At 37.3% G+C, this 16,953-nt stretch overlaps 1 protein-coding gene across 1 annotated transcript in view; it reads right to left on the bottom strand.

Annotated features, from left to right (window-relative positions):
- Positions 1-16,953, bottom strand: part of LOC107595097 (disintegrin and metalloproteinase domain-containing protein 10-like) — a 74,345-nt gene that overhangs the window by 6,170 nt on the left and 51,222 nt on the right. The window contains exons 4-11 of the mRNA XM_016285409.1: positions 14,747-14,923; positions 9,753-9,916; positions 8,559-8,742; positions 7,914-8,064; positions 2,485-2,668; positions 2,052-2,160; positions 1,608-1,828; positions 1,328-1,454 (exon numbers count right to left, since the gene is read on the bottom strand). Of these exons, the coding sequence (XP_016140895.1) occupies positions 1,328-1,454; positions 1,608-1,828; positions 2,052-2,160; positions 2,485-2,668; positions 7,914-8,064; positions 8,559-8,742; positions 9,753-9,916; positions 14,747-14,923 (1,317 nt within the window). The remainder of the gene's footprint in view (positions 1-1,327; positions 1,455-1,607; positions 1,829-2,051; positions 2,161-2,484; positions 2,669-7,913; positions 8,065-8,558; positions 8,743-9,752; positions 9,917-14,746; positions 14,924-16,953) is intronic.

Raw genomic sequence — 16,953 nt, 5'->3', positions numbered from 1 at the left:
TCATGTTGCATGTATGCAGCATCTTTGTTTGGATCAAGATTAAAATGCAATGGTTGCCTCTAATTTGAAAAGGAAAGAGCACAGACAAAGCCTTAGTTTGTTTATATGAAGAGATTTCTTTTGTGTTACTTATTTATTTGATTTGGGGCTTGTTTTAAAATTTCAATTTAGTTTTGTTATTTACATTTACATTATATTTACATTTTGTAATTTAGCAGACGCTTTTATCCAAAGCGACTAACAAATGAGGACAATAAAAGCAATCAAAACCAACAAAATAGCAATAATATGCAAGTGCTATATTAGTATATTATTATAGTGTTATATTTCAATTTCACAAAGAAACGTGCAGCATTTTGTCCAAGCAAGAATAAAAGGACACATTTAATTTATAATTTGTCTTAAATCTCATTTTGTAAAAAAAATATTTAAAAAATTGTGAATCGAATCGAATTGTGAAATCAAAATCGTGAATCGAATCGAATCGTGAGTTGAGTGAATCGTTACATCCCTAATACTGACCATTGCAGTCATCTAGCCATCACAATTTGGCCCTTGTCAAACTCACTTAAATCCTTATGCTTGCCCATTTTTCCTGCTTCTAACACATCAACTTTGAGGACAAAATGTTCACTGGCTGCCTAATATATCCCACAAACTAGCAGGTGCTGTGATGAAGAGATAATTAGTGTTATTCACTTCACCTGTCAGTGGTCATAATTAGTGCTGTGTTCAAAATATCGATACGACGATGTATCGTCACAGAGATTTGACGATACGAGTATCGATACAGCTGGCCCTGTATCGATAATGTGGCACGTGTGCAGTGGACTACTTAATTTGTTTAAAATTTTACAACGTTTAAAATTGAGTAGAAAAGTGCGAGGTTTCTAAAAAAAATTTCCTGAATGTCTGAGTGCGGCCGCAACGTGATCTGTGTGTGTGACTGAACTTCACATTAACTGCTTCTGTTTCACACACATGCTGGCACAGACGTGTATGTTCGGCTAGAGTCGCTTTGAACTCGTGCATCTTCGGAAGCGGAGCTGCTCGGAAAGTTATAAAAAAATGTCGTGCACACTGCCACGCGAAACGACGTCGCGCGCACTCAAAGCGAACTTGCGCACGCGTCGAGTATAAATCAGACTTGAGCGTGTGTGCGTTATACAGTGAAGACAGCGCGTTAGTTTAGAACTCTTAATGTTATGCCTGATCGGTGTATGTTTGTGGTCATCTGGGATATACCCCTAGCTGTGGTTTGGTAGGGGAAATTCTGAGCCACTTATGACCAGGCGGTGATTTAGACGGATCATTTGGGGTACATTACCTGGCAGTGGTCTGGGTGGGGGCAATTTAGGGTTGCTGCTAGGTGTGTGCACACTGCAGATCTTGATAAACCCAGCCATTAGCATGATGAGAGCAATGCCCATTAGAAGAACCGCCCACCAATGCTCCTGAAACACAAATATTAAAATGAGATGAGCACTGCAAGTGATAAATAATATTGGTGAGTGAAATATCACTTCTCATGTTTTTTATAGTGATTAAAGCCACACAAACAAATGCAGAGAAAAAGTATTTAGGGATTATATAAATGAGACACTTGCCACTATCCACTCTGCAATGCTTGTGTAAAGCTCAGGGTTGAAAATGGCCTTCTTAAGCCTTGCCAGAGGGCCATCAGCATCCACCAGCCTACACTTCATAAAGACATCGCAGTAACCTTTGAAGTCATTACAAGGAGAGCCAGGCTGTAATGTGGTGACCTTTTTGTTAAAGTACTGAACCCATCTCTCTGAGCTAGTGCTGCTGCAAGTGTTGGGCTGACCTACGAAGACAAAAAGAAAGAATGGGATTAGTAAGATTTAAAAGAATACTGTTCAGAATTGTTTATATATTATATAATATATATTTTTGTGCAATTACTTTAGGGGAAACTTTCAAAAATGTTTTATGACAATTAAAAAAGGCTACATGTTAAGTGCTGGAGATTAGTTGGGGTCTGGACTGCATTTTTGAGAAAACTGTCAGTAACGGCATGTGTTACTCACCCTTTGCCATACAGCACACATGACACAGCTCTGTGTCGTCTTTCCCCTCCTCAGTGGCACAAGTGCAAACATCTAGACCATACTTCTGACAGATAGAGCCAGAGCAAACCTATAAGTGAAAGAAATTATATTCTCAGACAAAATGTCCTCAAACAAAGACAACTATTACACACACATATGCACATATACAGGGAGAAATATTGGAAGTTTTCATGTGTATTCATTTGGGCCAACATGAAAATATTCTTTCATGTCAATGTGAAAACAAATTGGTCAAATTCTATTAGAGTTATTAAACCCAAAAATGTGTTTATACACTGACATTAAATTCTTGAAATTAAGTCTTTTTTATAGCATTGTCAATTCCAAGGGAGAGAAAACGTTCTATAGGCAGGGCACAAAATGAGCACACAGGTCATGATGCAGCACCTACCCCATTAAGGCAGACTTGGCTATTTGTGTGGCAGGATGTAAAGTTTTCTTTAGGCGTTGAGGTGGGGCACTGGGCAGCGTTTCCACTGCACATGCCCTTAAGAGCACACTCAGACTCCTCCCTGCATTTCACATCGCTGAACTTAAAGGTGCACTCTGGTGTGCAGCATGGACCCTGACTAGGACTGTAAGAGAAAAGTACAAGAAAAAATGAATGCTTTGTTGCACTTATTGAAAAAGGTGTTAACTTAACAAATTACTGCTAATAATACAGTATAGGTAATGCAAACATAACCTCTGATGTTATACAAAACAAGTCCAGAGGTTGTAGTAAAGGTGGAAAAAAAAGATATTTCAAATAAATTACATTGTATATGACACCAAAACAATCTGTATGAGTGTCGGTCAAAGTAGACTGTTAGATGGCTGTTTAATTCGAATGGCTATGAAAGGTTATAAGATTCTAATGAACAGATGTTATAATGTTAAAGCCAGTGCAATTTTAGTAACATTTACATACTTTTATAGTATGTATTATAGGGATGTAATGATTCACTCAACTCGCGATGTGATATGATTTGCGATACTGATTTCACAATACAATTTTTTTAACAAAATGAAATTTAAGACAAATTATAAATGAATAGGTGTCCTTTTATTATTGCTTAGACAAAATGCTCCACATTTGTGACCCCGTCTGTGAAACCCCGGCTGAAGTCGCATAATCTAGCTAATTCTGAGATAAAGACCGTCAAAACTGTCATAGCCATAAAAATTATGAAAATATGTAATTTATGTTTAGTGTTGTAACTGATAGATTATATCAAGGGATTCCAGATACAGTTATCACATTTTCATTTATAACATGATAAATACTGAAATTAATGATTTTTTTGACACTACATGCTATTATTTTGTGCAAAATAATACCATAGTTTTGCTTCCTAAACACTGATTTTAATAATCTCTGGGTTTACTTTAGGTGCAGAAACACCCGCTGAATCTCATATCATTCGGTTCAGAAAAGTATTTTCTATCATTAGAAACTGCAAACAGACCATAATATCCACAAGAGCGAAAATCAGGTCAGTGCCAGGAAAAGCAAGAAAACTGCGACTTTAGCCGGGTTCCGATTTCTGTGAGGATTTTTTCTTGGCATCACAGAAATTTTAAGAACAGTTTATTTGTTGCGTTACTCAATATTCTGCTTATTATAAGGACATTTTATGCCTGATGCGTGTCGAAATAATTCAGTCTTTGGATGCTGATCATGATGCTTTGGGTTGATGAATTATCTGACATGAAGCGAGTCTGCGTTGATGAGAAAAAAAATCTAATAGTCTAGATCATGGGTCACCAAACTTGATCCTGGAGGGCCGGTGTCCTGCAGAGTTTAGCTCCAACTTGCCTCAACACACCTGCCTGGAAGTTTCAAGTATACCTAGTATGAGCTTGATTAGCTGGTTCAGGTGTGTTTAAATAGGGTTTGAGCTAAACTCTGCAGGACACCGGCCCTCCAGGACCATGTCTGGTGAACCCTGGTCTAGATGTTAAAAAAATATATTTAAATTGGCCTATAATACATATTATTACTGTTTTATTTATTTAAAATGCATGAATGAGAACATAAAGTGCAGGACGTGCTTGATGTTAAAATCTCAATGTTACTCGCTCTGACTGACACATACCTGCAGCGCGCACAGAAAGTCGTGTCTGTCAGACAATGTGAGATCCCGGATCCCGAATGAACCATCAGATACATACAGAATTACAGTAATTCAAAATATCTGTGTTGGCGTGTATTCACGCAAATATAGTTGGTTATTCCTTAATTGAACGTTTGGGGAACAGTTGGGGAAAAACATCTGATGTGCAACAATATATTAGAGCTGTGCATTACAAACAAGCTGCCATCTGTATCATTAATATTAATAAAAGAGGGAATCACTCTCCTTTAGTGACTGAACCATTTTTGTAGCTCTAACAATAATCAGTTCATTTGTAATAAATACATACAATGAAGACTATGCAGTGATTATTTTTTACATTTGATTAGGGCTGAACGATTCTGGAAAATAATCTAATTGCGATTTTTTTTTTACCAATATTGCGATTTAATATGCAATTATTTTTTAAAGCTCTTTATGCTCTGTGTTATTCAAAAAAGACAAGCTATAAATCATTGTATAGTATGACCAACACACTATTAGATAGATTAAACATAAATGTTCTTTTCTGTAGGCCGGGCCTATATGTTACGATGAAATTAGGTGATGCATGAATTGATATGAATTACATTTTTATTTAACAACTACAATCACCGTATATTGACTGATTTGTTGAACTTCCAACCTTGTAAGCATGCAATAATTATGTTTAAATAGTCTGGTGTAAACATTAATATGAAAGTCAGTAACAAATCACACAAACTAAAGTAGATTGCAGAAATATAAAAACAAATCTGTTGCTTTACCACACTACTTTAGGTAATTCAAAGTCACTGTAATAAACATATGTAAACATGTGGACTGCACTAAACACTGTCTGTTAACTTTAGACCAGTGGTTCTCAAATTTTTGTGGTCGCGCCTCCCTTTAAACCTATAAAAAAAATCTGTCCCCCTTTCCCGAATCCCCATTCCACTTCAGACTACCAAATAATTTCATTAAACATTATGAAAAATGTATGCTTTTTTAATATGACCAGCACCTGCCTGGATCTGTGCGACTTCATCTATGGCTTTTCTCTTCGCTTTCACAAACCAATCCATCTCCCATTCTAAGTTACGTTCTTTGGCTGTTTACTGTTTTATTTATTTTATTTTTCTGCTGATGGCCCGCGCTCTACTTGAAGCAGCGCTGCTTAGACCGTTGGGTGTGTGTCATCAAAGTACTGCGAGAGCTATAAGAGAGCGCGGACGTCTCCTTATGCGTTCTCTTGCCATACTTTGACGTCATACACTGATCGATCTTCAAGTGGAACACACCTCTTCACTCTCGCGTGTCACGTGACCGAGTGTAATTGCAGCCTCTGCGATTGAAAAAATCGCATTTTCTCATATCGCGATATTATCGCAAATGCAATTAACCGTTCAGCCCTACATCTGATTATTCAATTTCTGTTTTTCTTTCATTTTTTTGTGTAGTGCCAGATTTACTGGCTACTCCAAATGTTGCACAAAGCCCAAAGACATGAATTAGACATTAAATTTTATATATTAATTTGTATATTAATGACATTTTCTACTGATAGTAATTTTACTAATAAGTTATACAAATCATTGAATTTACTTGGTAATTGTTGCTACACTCAAACTCTTGTGGTTCCTCCCATTCCTATGTCCAAAAAGTATAAATATTTTTATGCTTTTTGGACATGTGCATCATAAGTAGACCTGTTTTACGAAACTTTAAGAATTTTCCCATAAATGTGTCATATATCACTGAAAATGGGAGAATCTCAGCTTAAATGTGGTATATGGCACATAGTCAGGATAATTATGTTTCAAATGTGTTAAGGTTCAAATCTGTTGCAGTTTTATAAGCTTTTCTTTACATTGGAATTTCACAAAAACATGACTTTCTGAGTCCGAAATTAAGCAAATCTTTGGTCTAACTCTGAAAATATAACCTTGATATCTTTCATATTAACTCAGAATGTTCTTTACATTATGTAGGACGATTTTATGTATAAAACAGTGAATCACAAAAAAATGACTTTAGCTGGGTTTTCACAGAGTGGGTGACATTTCTTTGTGAAATTGAAATGTCAAATAACAAAACTAAAATTAAATTTTAAAACAATCACCAAATCAAATAAACAAACAACACAAATAAAAGAAATATCTTCAGATATCTCTTCAGCCTTGCCTGTGCTCTTTCCATTTAAAATTAGAGGCAACTACTGTATTGTAATCACAATCCTAACAAAGATGCTGCATACAAGCAGCATGAGCAGTCTTTAATCTAAATTAGATTGTATAATTTTGAGATTTGAAGCAAAAACAGAATAGTCTGACTTTAGTTTTGTGAATCTGTACTAGGGCTGCATGATTAATTGAATATGATTATCATGTGTATCTCGTCAGTAAAGCCGCTTCTGTGATTAGTAGTAAATCTCCAGCACGTGCTTTCAGATGGAGCGGCATTTACTACACAGAGCCGTAGTTCACTGACAAGCTACGCAAAATCGCGCTCATAATCGCAGACGATTTAATCGTGCAATTATGAAATCTAAGAAATTGTTCTGCGATTATGAAAGCTGTTTGTGTAGCTTGTCAGTGAACGGCTCTGTGTAGTAAATGCTGCTCCATCTGAAGGCAGGTGAAAATACCACATTTAATAACATGTTTTTACTCCAAACTCACTTCATAACGTCAGTCGAGTGTTTGAAATAAATCCTTCTGTGAGATGATGTGGCTTCTTACACAGAATAAGGCACGCAACATATTTCATAGTATTCTAAGCAGTGATAAAGGCTATGTCAATTAGCATTGCATTATTATATACTTTATTATAATAAAAATTATAATAAGACAAACTCAGATAAACCATATATTGTCGTAGTCGTGTTTATTAGTCACGTTGAATTAATGAAAGCAGTTAAATCTTCTGTTTATTCAGCAACCGCACGAGGGAGGCGTATTTGGAGTTTCAGCGCGAGAGAGAGCACCCTCTGGCCTTCGGATGGAGATTTACTGCTGATCCCAGAACTGTGCTTCACTGAAAGATATGCATGACAATCGCAGCTTCTGCCTAATCGCGATTTATTGCCTTTGCGATTTAATTTCGATTAATCGTGCAGCCCGAATCTGTACTACATAAACCATCTGCATGAAATCAAAATCAGCAGTCAAGCTGATTGAATGAGAATACAAATTAACTCTCTGACAAAGCAGCGCTGTGCTTATGAACACTGCTTTAATATGCATTATACAGAAACGAGATGAAAAGAAAAGTCAGTCCCCCTCAGAGATACATTCATATAAACTCCTACCCCCAATTGTATTGTGATTCATTGAACATCTCAACCGATTTGAATCTTCACATGCTTGTATCAATTTTCAACGGGCTCGCGGTGCATCGCTACATCCCTAATGTATTAATATTTTGAATTAGCTTTTTTTTTCAGTTTTTATTTTAATTTTAAGTTTTAGTCATTTTGTGCATTGGTCATTTTTATAAATATTTTTATTTAGCTTTCATTTTTATTTCACGTTTAGTTCGAGTTATTTTAATATTTCAGCTTAAACTTATTTATTTGAGTTAGTTACCAAGGCAACATTTCTACTTTTCATCTAATATTTATATTTTATTTTACATAATTTTTTCCAATTACAGATTATTTTAAGTTTATTTAGTGTATTTATTTTTTAGTTTATTAACAATAACAACACTGGTTAAATAGACTGTTAAAGTTCTTTTTGCGTACCTGCATAGAGTGTCTGGCTTCAGTTTACACTTCAGTCCCTCTGGCGCACTGGCATCATAGCAGCATTTGTCCTTGCACTGATCGCTATAGCCACAGTCACACTGTTCATTAGCCTCAACCATACCATTACCACAGATGGGCTGTCCAGACTCTGGAAAAGAACAAAACAGTGAGAGAGAGAGAAAGGGAGACTGAAAAAAAAAGAAAAAAAAAAAAAGAATTCTGTCGCCTGATCAGGGCTGGTGGAATCAGTTTTTTGAGACTTTGATGAAACATTTCTACAGAACGGCACAATGAGCTCATTACAATGACAATTCTCCTGGAGCAATCTGAGGTTAAGTGCCTCAATCGAGGCCACCCCTGTGATAGCTCACGGTTCGTTCCTGGTTACCAGCCCGAGAGCCTTAAACACTACTCCACACGAACATGTGGCATACAAAAAACTTGTAAAAAAAAATAGAGCACAATGTACTGTATTAATATGAAAGAATGTTCTGCACTTATGTTTTACAGGTGTTTTACCTGTATTTTGAATTTTGCACTTCATTGCATTGTGTTTTAGGGTTAACAGATATGTCTGTAAAAATACTGGATAATATCCTGGCAGAAAATAACCAGTACATTGTTTTTAGGTTAAAATCTCACCAACAAAGCAGAGGTATCTTTTCTTATCCAGCACTTGGCTGATGTTGTGAATGCTGCAGATGGAGAACTTGTTGTTGTTGAACTTGTCTCCTGATGTGGCTCTGGCATACATGATGTAGTTGCCTTTTTCTTTCTGGTCCTGAGTCTTAGACTCTCCTGGAGTACAATCACTTCCTGAGTCATGCTGGAAGACAGAGAAAGAAGACAGGTGTAATCAGTAAAAAGCATACAGACACACTTGAAATATTCACTATCCCAGCAGCTATTGCCCTGCAGCATTTGCCTGAAGTTGAGAAGGGCTGGAAACCTGGTCAGTACCAGAATGAACAAGAAAAACTAAGGTTGCTTTTGGAGGTGTTACTAAGGCCAGAAGGGGGTGCTCTCCCTGCAATCTGTACAGGTAATGCACATTTTGCACCATTACAATGATGGGAACTGGACACACACACAAAAAAAAAGATGTTCAAATAAGGTCCTGGTTCTCCGTGTCATTAAAAATCTCAGAATGCTTCTTGAAATTAGTAGGAGTGTCATCCTGCTCAATTCTCTCTGCTCAGGCAATTTTGGCATTTTAATATTCCTCATGTACACAGATTGGTGTTCTATTCCTGCTGAAAACCCCCTTAGATCTGAAAAAAAACTGGTTTGTTGGTCCTAAACTGGTTTAAGGAGCCTGGCCAAGCTCTCCTAGCTGACCAGCTGAAAAGCCAACAGGCCAGTCTGACCATACTGAGAAAGCAGATATCCCAATTAATCTCTGTAAAAACCTTGTGAGTGTGAGAAAAGTGCTTTATAAACTAAATTAACTAATTATCATTATTTTAAAAATATTCTCTTTGCAACTGAACATTATGTATTTGGCAGAAACAAGATGTTAATTGGCCTGAAGCTACAATATACACTAGTCTGAAAATATCCACCACTATTTTTCAGTGGGCCATGGGCCAATTCTTGGCAACTGTTTTTAAACTGAAAGGATTTACACTGGACTGAGAAAACTTGACGTCACGTTACTATAAAAGACTGGCTAGATGAATCTGACAATTTAAAGGTCTCAAAGGCAGTACTGTAATGCGTGCTTTATTATTAAAGCATTAGAGAGTAAAATTAATTTGTTCATAAAGGATTCAGCTGAGGTGTATAGTCTACTGCTAATCTGTCAAGGATGCTTCACATGAAGTGAGAAGAACTCACCGGAGAGCCGAAGTTATGTCCGACCTCATGAGCGAAGGTGATGTGGGAGACTTTAGAGGGAACATGTGAAGCATAGTTTTGCACTGTGATGATGCCAGTGTTCAGAGATTTCCTCTTCCCATCGGAGTAGTGTTTATTCTTTTCACAGATTCCACCAGAGCTGCCTGAAACCAGAGAAGCATAAATGAAATGATAAATAAATCCAAAATTTTAAAAATCTCTCACCTTCTGCTCAAATTAGAATAAAGGAAACACATGAAGTGTACTGGCAAAATAACTCACAAGCCAGATGGGCAACACATCTCTAAGAAACTTTATTACAATAATTTAGAGTTTGAAATTTGTCATCTCAAGCTGTTGTTTTGAATGGCCGATCTGGTGGAAAAAAGCTTGAACTGAAGCAACAGAGGCATGTTGTAATTCAGCCATTCAAATCAGTCTTATCACAGATTATTACATCAGCACAATGAGAGCCTCAGCATCCAATCAGAACTGCTGAACAAACTACACAAAATACACTATGAGCACATAATTTATCAGTATCAAATTGTAAGCATGTTTGAATACATTTTCTGTTATGTTCCCTGCCAAACACACATGCATACAAACACAAACATGTAGGCTGATTAGTTTGTTCACTCAGCTCACTGGTTCACAAAGACAGCAATTGCTGCTGTCCCTGGTGACTAGCCAGAATGAGTCCGAAGCAGCTTTAACAATGCTAATTTACCTTTATTGATTGACAGGATGTTTGTGAGTATGTGTGTTTCCCCCTCAAGAACAGTGTTTAAAGGTGCTGTATGTAGGATTGACACCGAGTGGTTGAAATAGGTATTGCAGTCTAAATTAAAAATATTGGCCAGGGTTTTTTTCACCCGGACCCTCCTCCTCAGACTTGAGGCACACGCAGGTTGCCAGATTGACGACACCAACAGGAACGAGCGTGCTTGACGATGAATGAAATGAAATAGGCTGTGTTTTCCGCCAACTGGCAACCCGGGTGCCGAAATACAATTGGGTAAACTGGCAGTGGGCGGGTTTCACAAACCAAAACAGAGACCCACATTCCGGCCCGGAACGCACATTTTCAAAGGAGAATAACTGACTCTAGCATTGTTTTTCAGATAAACAAGTATGTTAACTTATCATGTTTCTTAAAGGGGTCATGTGATGCGATTTCAAGTTTTCCTTTCTCTTTGGAGTGTTACAAGCTGATTGTGCATAGATAAGATCCCTGAAGTTGCAAAGACTAAAGTCTCAAACCCAAAGAGATATTCTTTATCAAAGTTAAGACTCTGCCACGCCCCCCTAAAACGGCTCGTTCTAACACGCCCACACATATCTACGTCACTATGTGCAAATATTAGCATAATGCCGCCCAAAGTAGAGTCAAAAACTTACATACAGCACCTTTATGTGTCAGACCTGGTTTTTTATAAAAGTAGTAATGTTCCAGAAAGCTCTTTGTTTTGAGTGTGAAGAAAAAGTGGAGAGATCCACACCTCCCTAGCAACATGAATACATTAATAGAAACAAACATGCACTAAAAGTGATGAAAATAATCACGCTTGTAAGGTGTGCATGTTTGTGTTAAAGAAAGGCAACTATGTGAAAACACTAACAGGGTTTTTATCAAGTGGAGCTGAAAGACAAATTGTACTCCACTTTATGGGCCTATTCTGTATGCAAAGCTTGGATGCAGTGCTGTCCTTGTCTAACTTCTCTTTACCTTGAGACTAACGCAGTTTAGAAAACTACTAAAAAAAGTTAAAAAAAAAATCTCACAGAAAACGCAGAACATAATAGAATCAATGCCATTTAAACACATTTATCTAAATAAGGACATTTCGTAGACTTATATTATCTTAATAAGTTAAATATCAAAAATTTTCATTCTGGACTCTGCTTTCACTTCTTGCAATAACCAAACATCAGCAGAAATGAAACGTATAATCAAGTGTCTTCTCTAGATATTGTATATTTTGAATGGAAAGTCTATATTGAAATCAAAGAGCCTTTGCTACCCTCCTGTTGGCAGGTTAGTCAACCGAAGTGATCTGCTATATGCAATCTAAATTTAAAGTGAGCAGTCATTCCAATGCAAGCCAGCAGGTGGAACACACACACACACACAAACAAATCTGTCTAAACTTTCAACATTTTTACAATTTAAAAACAAACAACACTTTATTTGCTTTTTTGCATGCTTCTATGTGCTTTTGATTTTTTTTACTGTTGTTACAAAATGAGGACGCCCTCATTTGTAACAAATAAAATTCGGCAACATTTGCATGGCTTCGTGACATCACGATGATGCATCTGGTTGAGTGGAATTGCTGCATTAGCCCGTCCATCACTGGACAATTCACAGGACGAAAAGTGTTCAGGGAGTGTCAAGACACTGAGTTTATGGGTGACAGCTCACCCATAAACATCTCTCATTCCCCTGAGAACTTGTTTTCTTCAAGCAAGAACTGACTGTTGTGGAATAATATTAGCATGTTCAGACAATGAGTCATCAAAATGTGCTCTTTCATGTGAGGGCATGGAGGAGAAAAGAATATGTATGTGGCTGAAGGTCTTGGTGGTAGTTAAGGAAAGACTTTCACTCTGATCTCTGATCACAATGACTCAATTTCTTCTCTGTGAGGTTTTTATTGTCCCACACTGAATGCTGCCCCATTCAAATGCAAATCTATGTTGGGCAGAACAAGAGAGACATCTGTCTAGAGCAGGGGTTGACAAGTTCGGTCCTAGAGAGCCGCAGTCCTGCAGCGTTCAGCTCAAACCCTGAAAAAAAAAAAACTCACCTGCCTATAGCCTTAGTAATCCTGAAGACATTGTTTAGCTTGTTCAGGTGTGTTTGATTAGGGTTGGAGCTGAACTCTGCAGGACTGCGGCTCTCTAGGACCGAACTTGCCTACCCCTGGTCTAGAGGAAACAAGTCTGAAAGGAAATGACAAGTGCCTTGAGGAGAGTACCGAAATCTATCTTCTGAGATGAGAAAAGTCTCTGACTTATCAAAGTAATCTAAATGGAAGCATGGCGAGCTTTTAGCTAAAATGCCAGATTAATTTTTTACTCTTGAAAAAAATAAACACAATAAAAAATGTGGACTGTTTGAAGTTATTCATGTATTGACACATTTTTGCTAAGTAATGAATAGCAAAACAACAACACACCACATAAATAAAACTACAAACAACTACTCAGAAACGCAAGCTGTGGTTGTGAGAGGTTGTCTCAAGCGGGAAGTGCAGGGTTTCAGTATTAACAACCCATATTGTGATGACTGAGCTTATCAAAATATGCAACAATACCAGATGAAAAAAAAAAAATCCATTATGGTGAACCTAAGCTGGCTGACTTCTGCAAGGTGCTGGCCTTGGAACAACCACGTGCGGGAAGGCATCATGGGAATGAGGGAAATTACCAGAGGCAAATGCTAGGTTAATAAGAAGCCCTACATCTAACTCTAAAATCTTGGTTGAAAGGTATTTTTCCCAGGACCAAAAGGATGCTGAACAGGAACATGTCCCGCTTGGCAAAATCACCTACAGGAAAACAAAGACTTCCTGAAAAAAACTTCATATTAGTTATCCATTAATCTGCATCAATACAGTACAGTAGATGTATTCACAGTAATGAATGCATGTAGATGAAATGGTCAGTGAGATTTTTTTAAAAGAAATTAATACTTTTAATCAGCAACAGGATGCATTAAATTGATTAACAGCATGAATATTGCAGTCAAAGGAATAAATACAATTTCAATAAAAAAAACATTGTAATAATATTTCACAATCTTATTATTTTTTTCTGTATTTTTGATCAATAATTGCAGCCTTAATAAGTGACTACTTTCAAAAGCATTAAAAAACATTACTGACCCCTAACCGTTGAAAGGCAGTGTACAAAATGAGTTTGCTTGCTAAATATATCTATATAATCTAAAAGAATCCACAGAATCTATAACAACTTAGTGGTGTGTGATATCACGATTTTTGATCTTGGGCGATTAAAATGTCTCCACGATCTGCTTTTGAGGAAATATCGCAGTATCGTGCTACAGCGCACATTCTATCAGTTGCATTTCTGGCGCCTCCGTCTCAATATAGGCTACTGTACAATGTGACATACATTCACATCAAATGTTAACTCAACGGAAGAGTTACACTCATGGGACACTGCACTTAGTCGCATTTACAAAAGTAGATTATTTGCATGTGCTTTAAAGCCTTGCCGGTTAAACATTTAATTTGTGTGCTGTTCTGACATGCGCTTTTTCTGAGCGTGTACACCTGAAGTGCGTGCGCACACTAAAAAGCCTGACAAACAGTGGCTGACATATAAACACAGTCGGTTATGTCTCAAGTGAAAGTAAACAGTTGAAAGAAAAACGCCTGCGTACCTGTATATTAGATGTGTGCAGGTCTTAAAGCAACAGTACTAACAACATGCTGCTGCTTGCCATTAATTTTAATAAAACAACAAAACACAAAGAGAAATAAAAATCACTCACTGCTCATGACTGAAGAACTTAAATACAGTTGCTTTAATATGAATCAATGTATAATTTATACAGTGAAATGTATTTAGTGTTTTATTTTTATATTTGTTCATTAAATTTCTTGAACGCTACTGCTAAATACACCTACTGTACCTGAAAAATAAAGCATGGTTTGTTTTATTTGTATATTATGTGTATCTTTGTTCTTATTTTATAATAACAAAGATAAAATAATGGCAAAGATTTTTACCTTTGGCCTAAACTTGTAAGGCTTTGTTTTTAAAACAGGGAAATTAGTTTGGCTGTACTGCTCAGACAACTTGCAAAATAGTAAGACCAATATGACAAAGAATCGTGATATTCCTGAAAAAATTGTGATATGATATTTTTGCCATATCGTCCACCCCTAACAAACACGGTCAGAAAGCTGGACACAGTAAAACATTAAATAAGTGATGATTAAGGATATGATGTAGGTCATTACAATGCAATATTAGCTCACCGATATCATCCTCATGGTAGATGACTGAGTGGTAGGGCACATTCTGGTCTTTGAGGTATCTCTCTGAGGGTTCTACGTAGTATGTGCCCTTATGGCTCTTAATGAAACCTTCAAATTTCCCATCCACGATAGAGCCATGGGTCAGAGAGCCCTTCTCACCTGCAAGATTAAAAAAAACAAACCAGAGATTAAAGCCCAGCAAATGCAATTGTAAAGCTATTCAGGGCACAGAAAGAGCTCTCAAGAGGGAAGAGGGAATGTTATGAAATATGACAAAAGGAGAATGTATAAAGAGCAGCTTCCATATTATGATCCAGCCATTCATCTCCAACAACATAGACACACACAGTGCACACCACACAACTAATGGCGCTTTTCCACTGCATGGTACGGCTCGGCTCAGTTTGCGTTTCCACTGCAGTTTAGTACCGCTTTAGATTATAGACATGTTGTTATAGTTTGTGTCGCCTCTACTGCCGCGACCTCCTGAAAAACTTTTTCATTCTGCGTCATCCCATCAAGCTCTCGCTAGATCCGCTCCTCGGCTATCAACAAGAGGAACGTCTGTAATTCCTCAACAGACCACGAAACAGCCATTAATTTGTTGTTTAAAAAAAAGGTGCACTCATTCGAAATTGTTGCATTCATTCAAAAAAAGTTGCATTCGATCCTCGCTGGCTGTGCTGATTTAATCTAGCGGGTCTAGTGTCACGTGTCGCAAATTCAATGACGCAGGTAGTGACGATTCTCTCCGGCAAATCAGTGATCAGCAGGGTTTACACGTCATGTTTTGGTAACGGTACGCCCGTGCCGTACCATGCAGTGGAAAAGCGCCATAAGCCTGACCTTTAGAATGGTAATGAGCCCAGCAACCTGGCTACGGTCTCTGACAATCAAAGTAGACCCGTTCTTCATCTACAGATTTTACTTCATCTGGAACCGTACCACAACATCAACATTTACACTGAATGATTTATGAAATGCTTTTAACCAAAGTAACAAATAAAGGACATAGCAACAAAAATGAGTAGTCAGTATGTGTCTGAAATTATGCAAGAATACCATCCGGAACCAAGAACAAAAGTGAGACAGTAGAACTCCAGTATAAAATAAATAAATACATACATAAATTATTATTTCATTACTGTATTAACCCATTAATGCCCAAGTTTGTTACAGAGGTAACTACAAATATTTGCCTTTTTTTCATACTACCATATAACGCTAAAACATACAGACTCATAGTTTTTAAATGGATTAACTGTCAAGCGCTCAGAGAAGACATGTTTTCACACATTTTTTGAAGGTATTCAGGGACCAGGAAAATTATTTTACCATTGGGGAACAATGAAATTTAACTACATCAGAATTTGAAGTGCAGTACAGAAAAACAAAGGAGTGGCGCTTCCTAGACCAACAGCACATCCTGGAAAATTCTGGTTCAATTTCAAAACCGATTGCCAAGTTCCACATGTGCACACATGAACCCTAAAATAACAAAGCATGGACCCTGTTGTCTATAATGTTGTAGACATCTTAAGCTGTCAAAATCGCAACAGTCATTTTTGACCGTTCGAAATTCTTGTCCACTTTAAGCAAGAGAAATAAAAGAGAAGCTTTTAATGTTTCACAAGCGTTTAGCTCTTACAAGCACCACAAGTGCTTTAAAAGAAAACATACTGCAATAAAACGGTTAACTGGGATTTACCAGGAGCTGTCTGCTATCATGGTTAAATGGCAATGAGAAAGTTGTGGTGTGTGTTTTGGCTGTTTCTCAGGCACAGAGGAAGAACCTGCAATACGATTTCTTTCTTCAGAAAGGAACAAGATATGAAAGCTCTTGAACTATTCATCCCTAAACCTGATAATAACAGAAAGAGGAGATTCACTCTCATACCCTGTGTGACATTAAACTACTGCTCTCCTCCATCCCTCCCTGACCTTCTGTTCTCTCGTTCACAGATTAAAACAACAGAAAAGCTGATGAGGAGAAGCATGAAGACACGCAAGAACATCAAACACGCAACAGGCACAATATACTTTTCCAAATATTTCGCTTCTTATGAAGTCAATCCTAATAAACGTACTGAATTTGTGTAGCAGTTCTCTGAAGTGGATTTCATCTCTAGACAAGTCCTCCTCATTAGCCACCAGAGCCAAAAAAAAAAAAAAAAAAAAAGCAGAAAAAG

The sequence above is a fragment of the Sinocyclocheilus grahami genome, unplaced genomic scaffold, assembly GCF_001515645.1.
Source record: "Sinocyclocheilus grahami isolate Dianchi unplaced genomic scaffold, SAMN03320097.WGS_v1.1 scaffold196.1, whole genome shotgun sequence".
In the NCBI taxonomy this organism is placed as follows: Eukaryota; Metazoa; Chordata; class Actinopteri; order Cypriniformes; family Cyprinidae; genus Sinocyclocheilus; species Sinocyclocheilus grahami.
The sequence above is the reverse complement of the archived record's forward strand: the minus strand, read 5'-3'. Positions and strand labels throughout refer to the sequence as shown.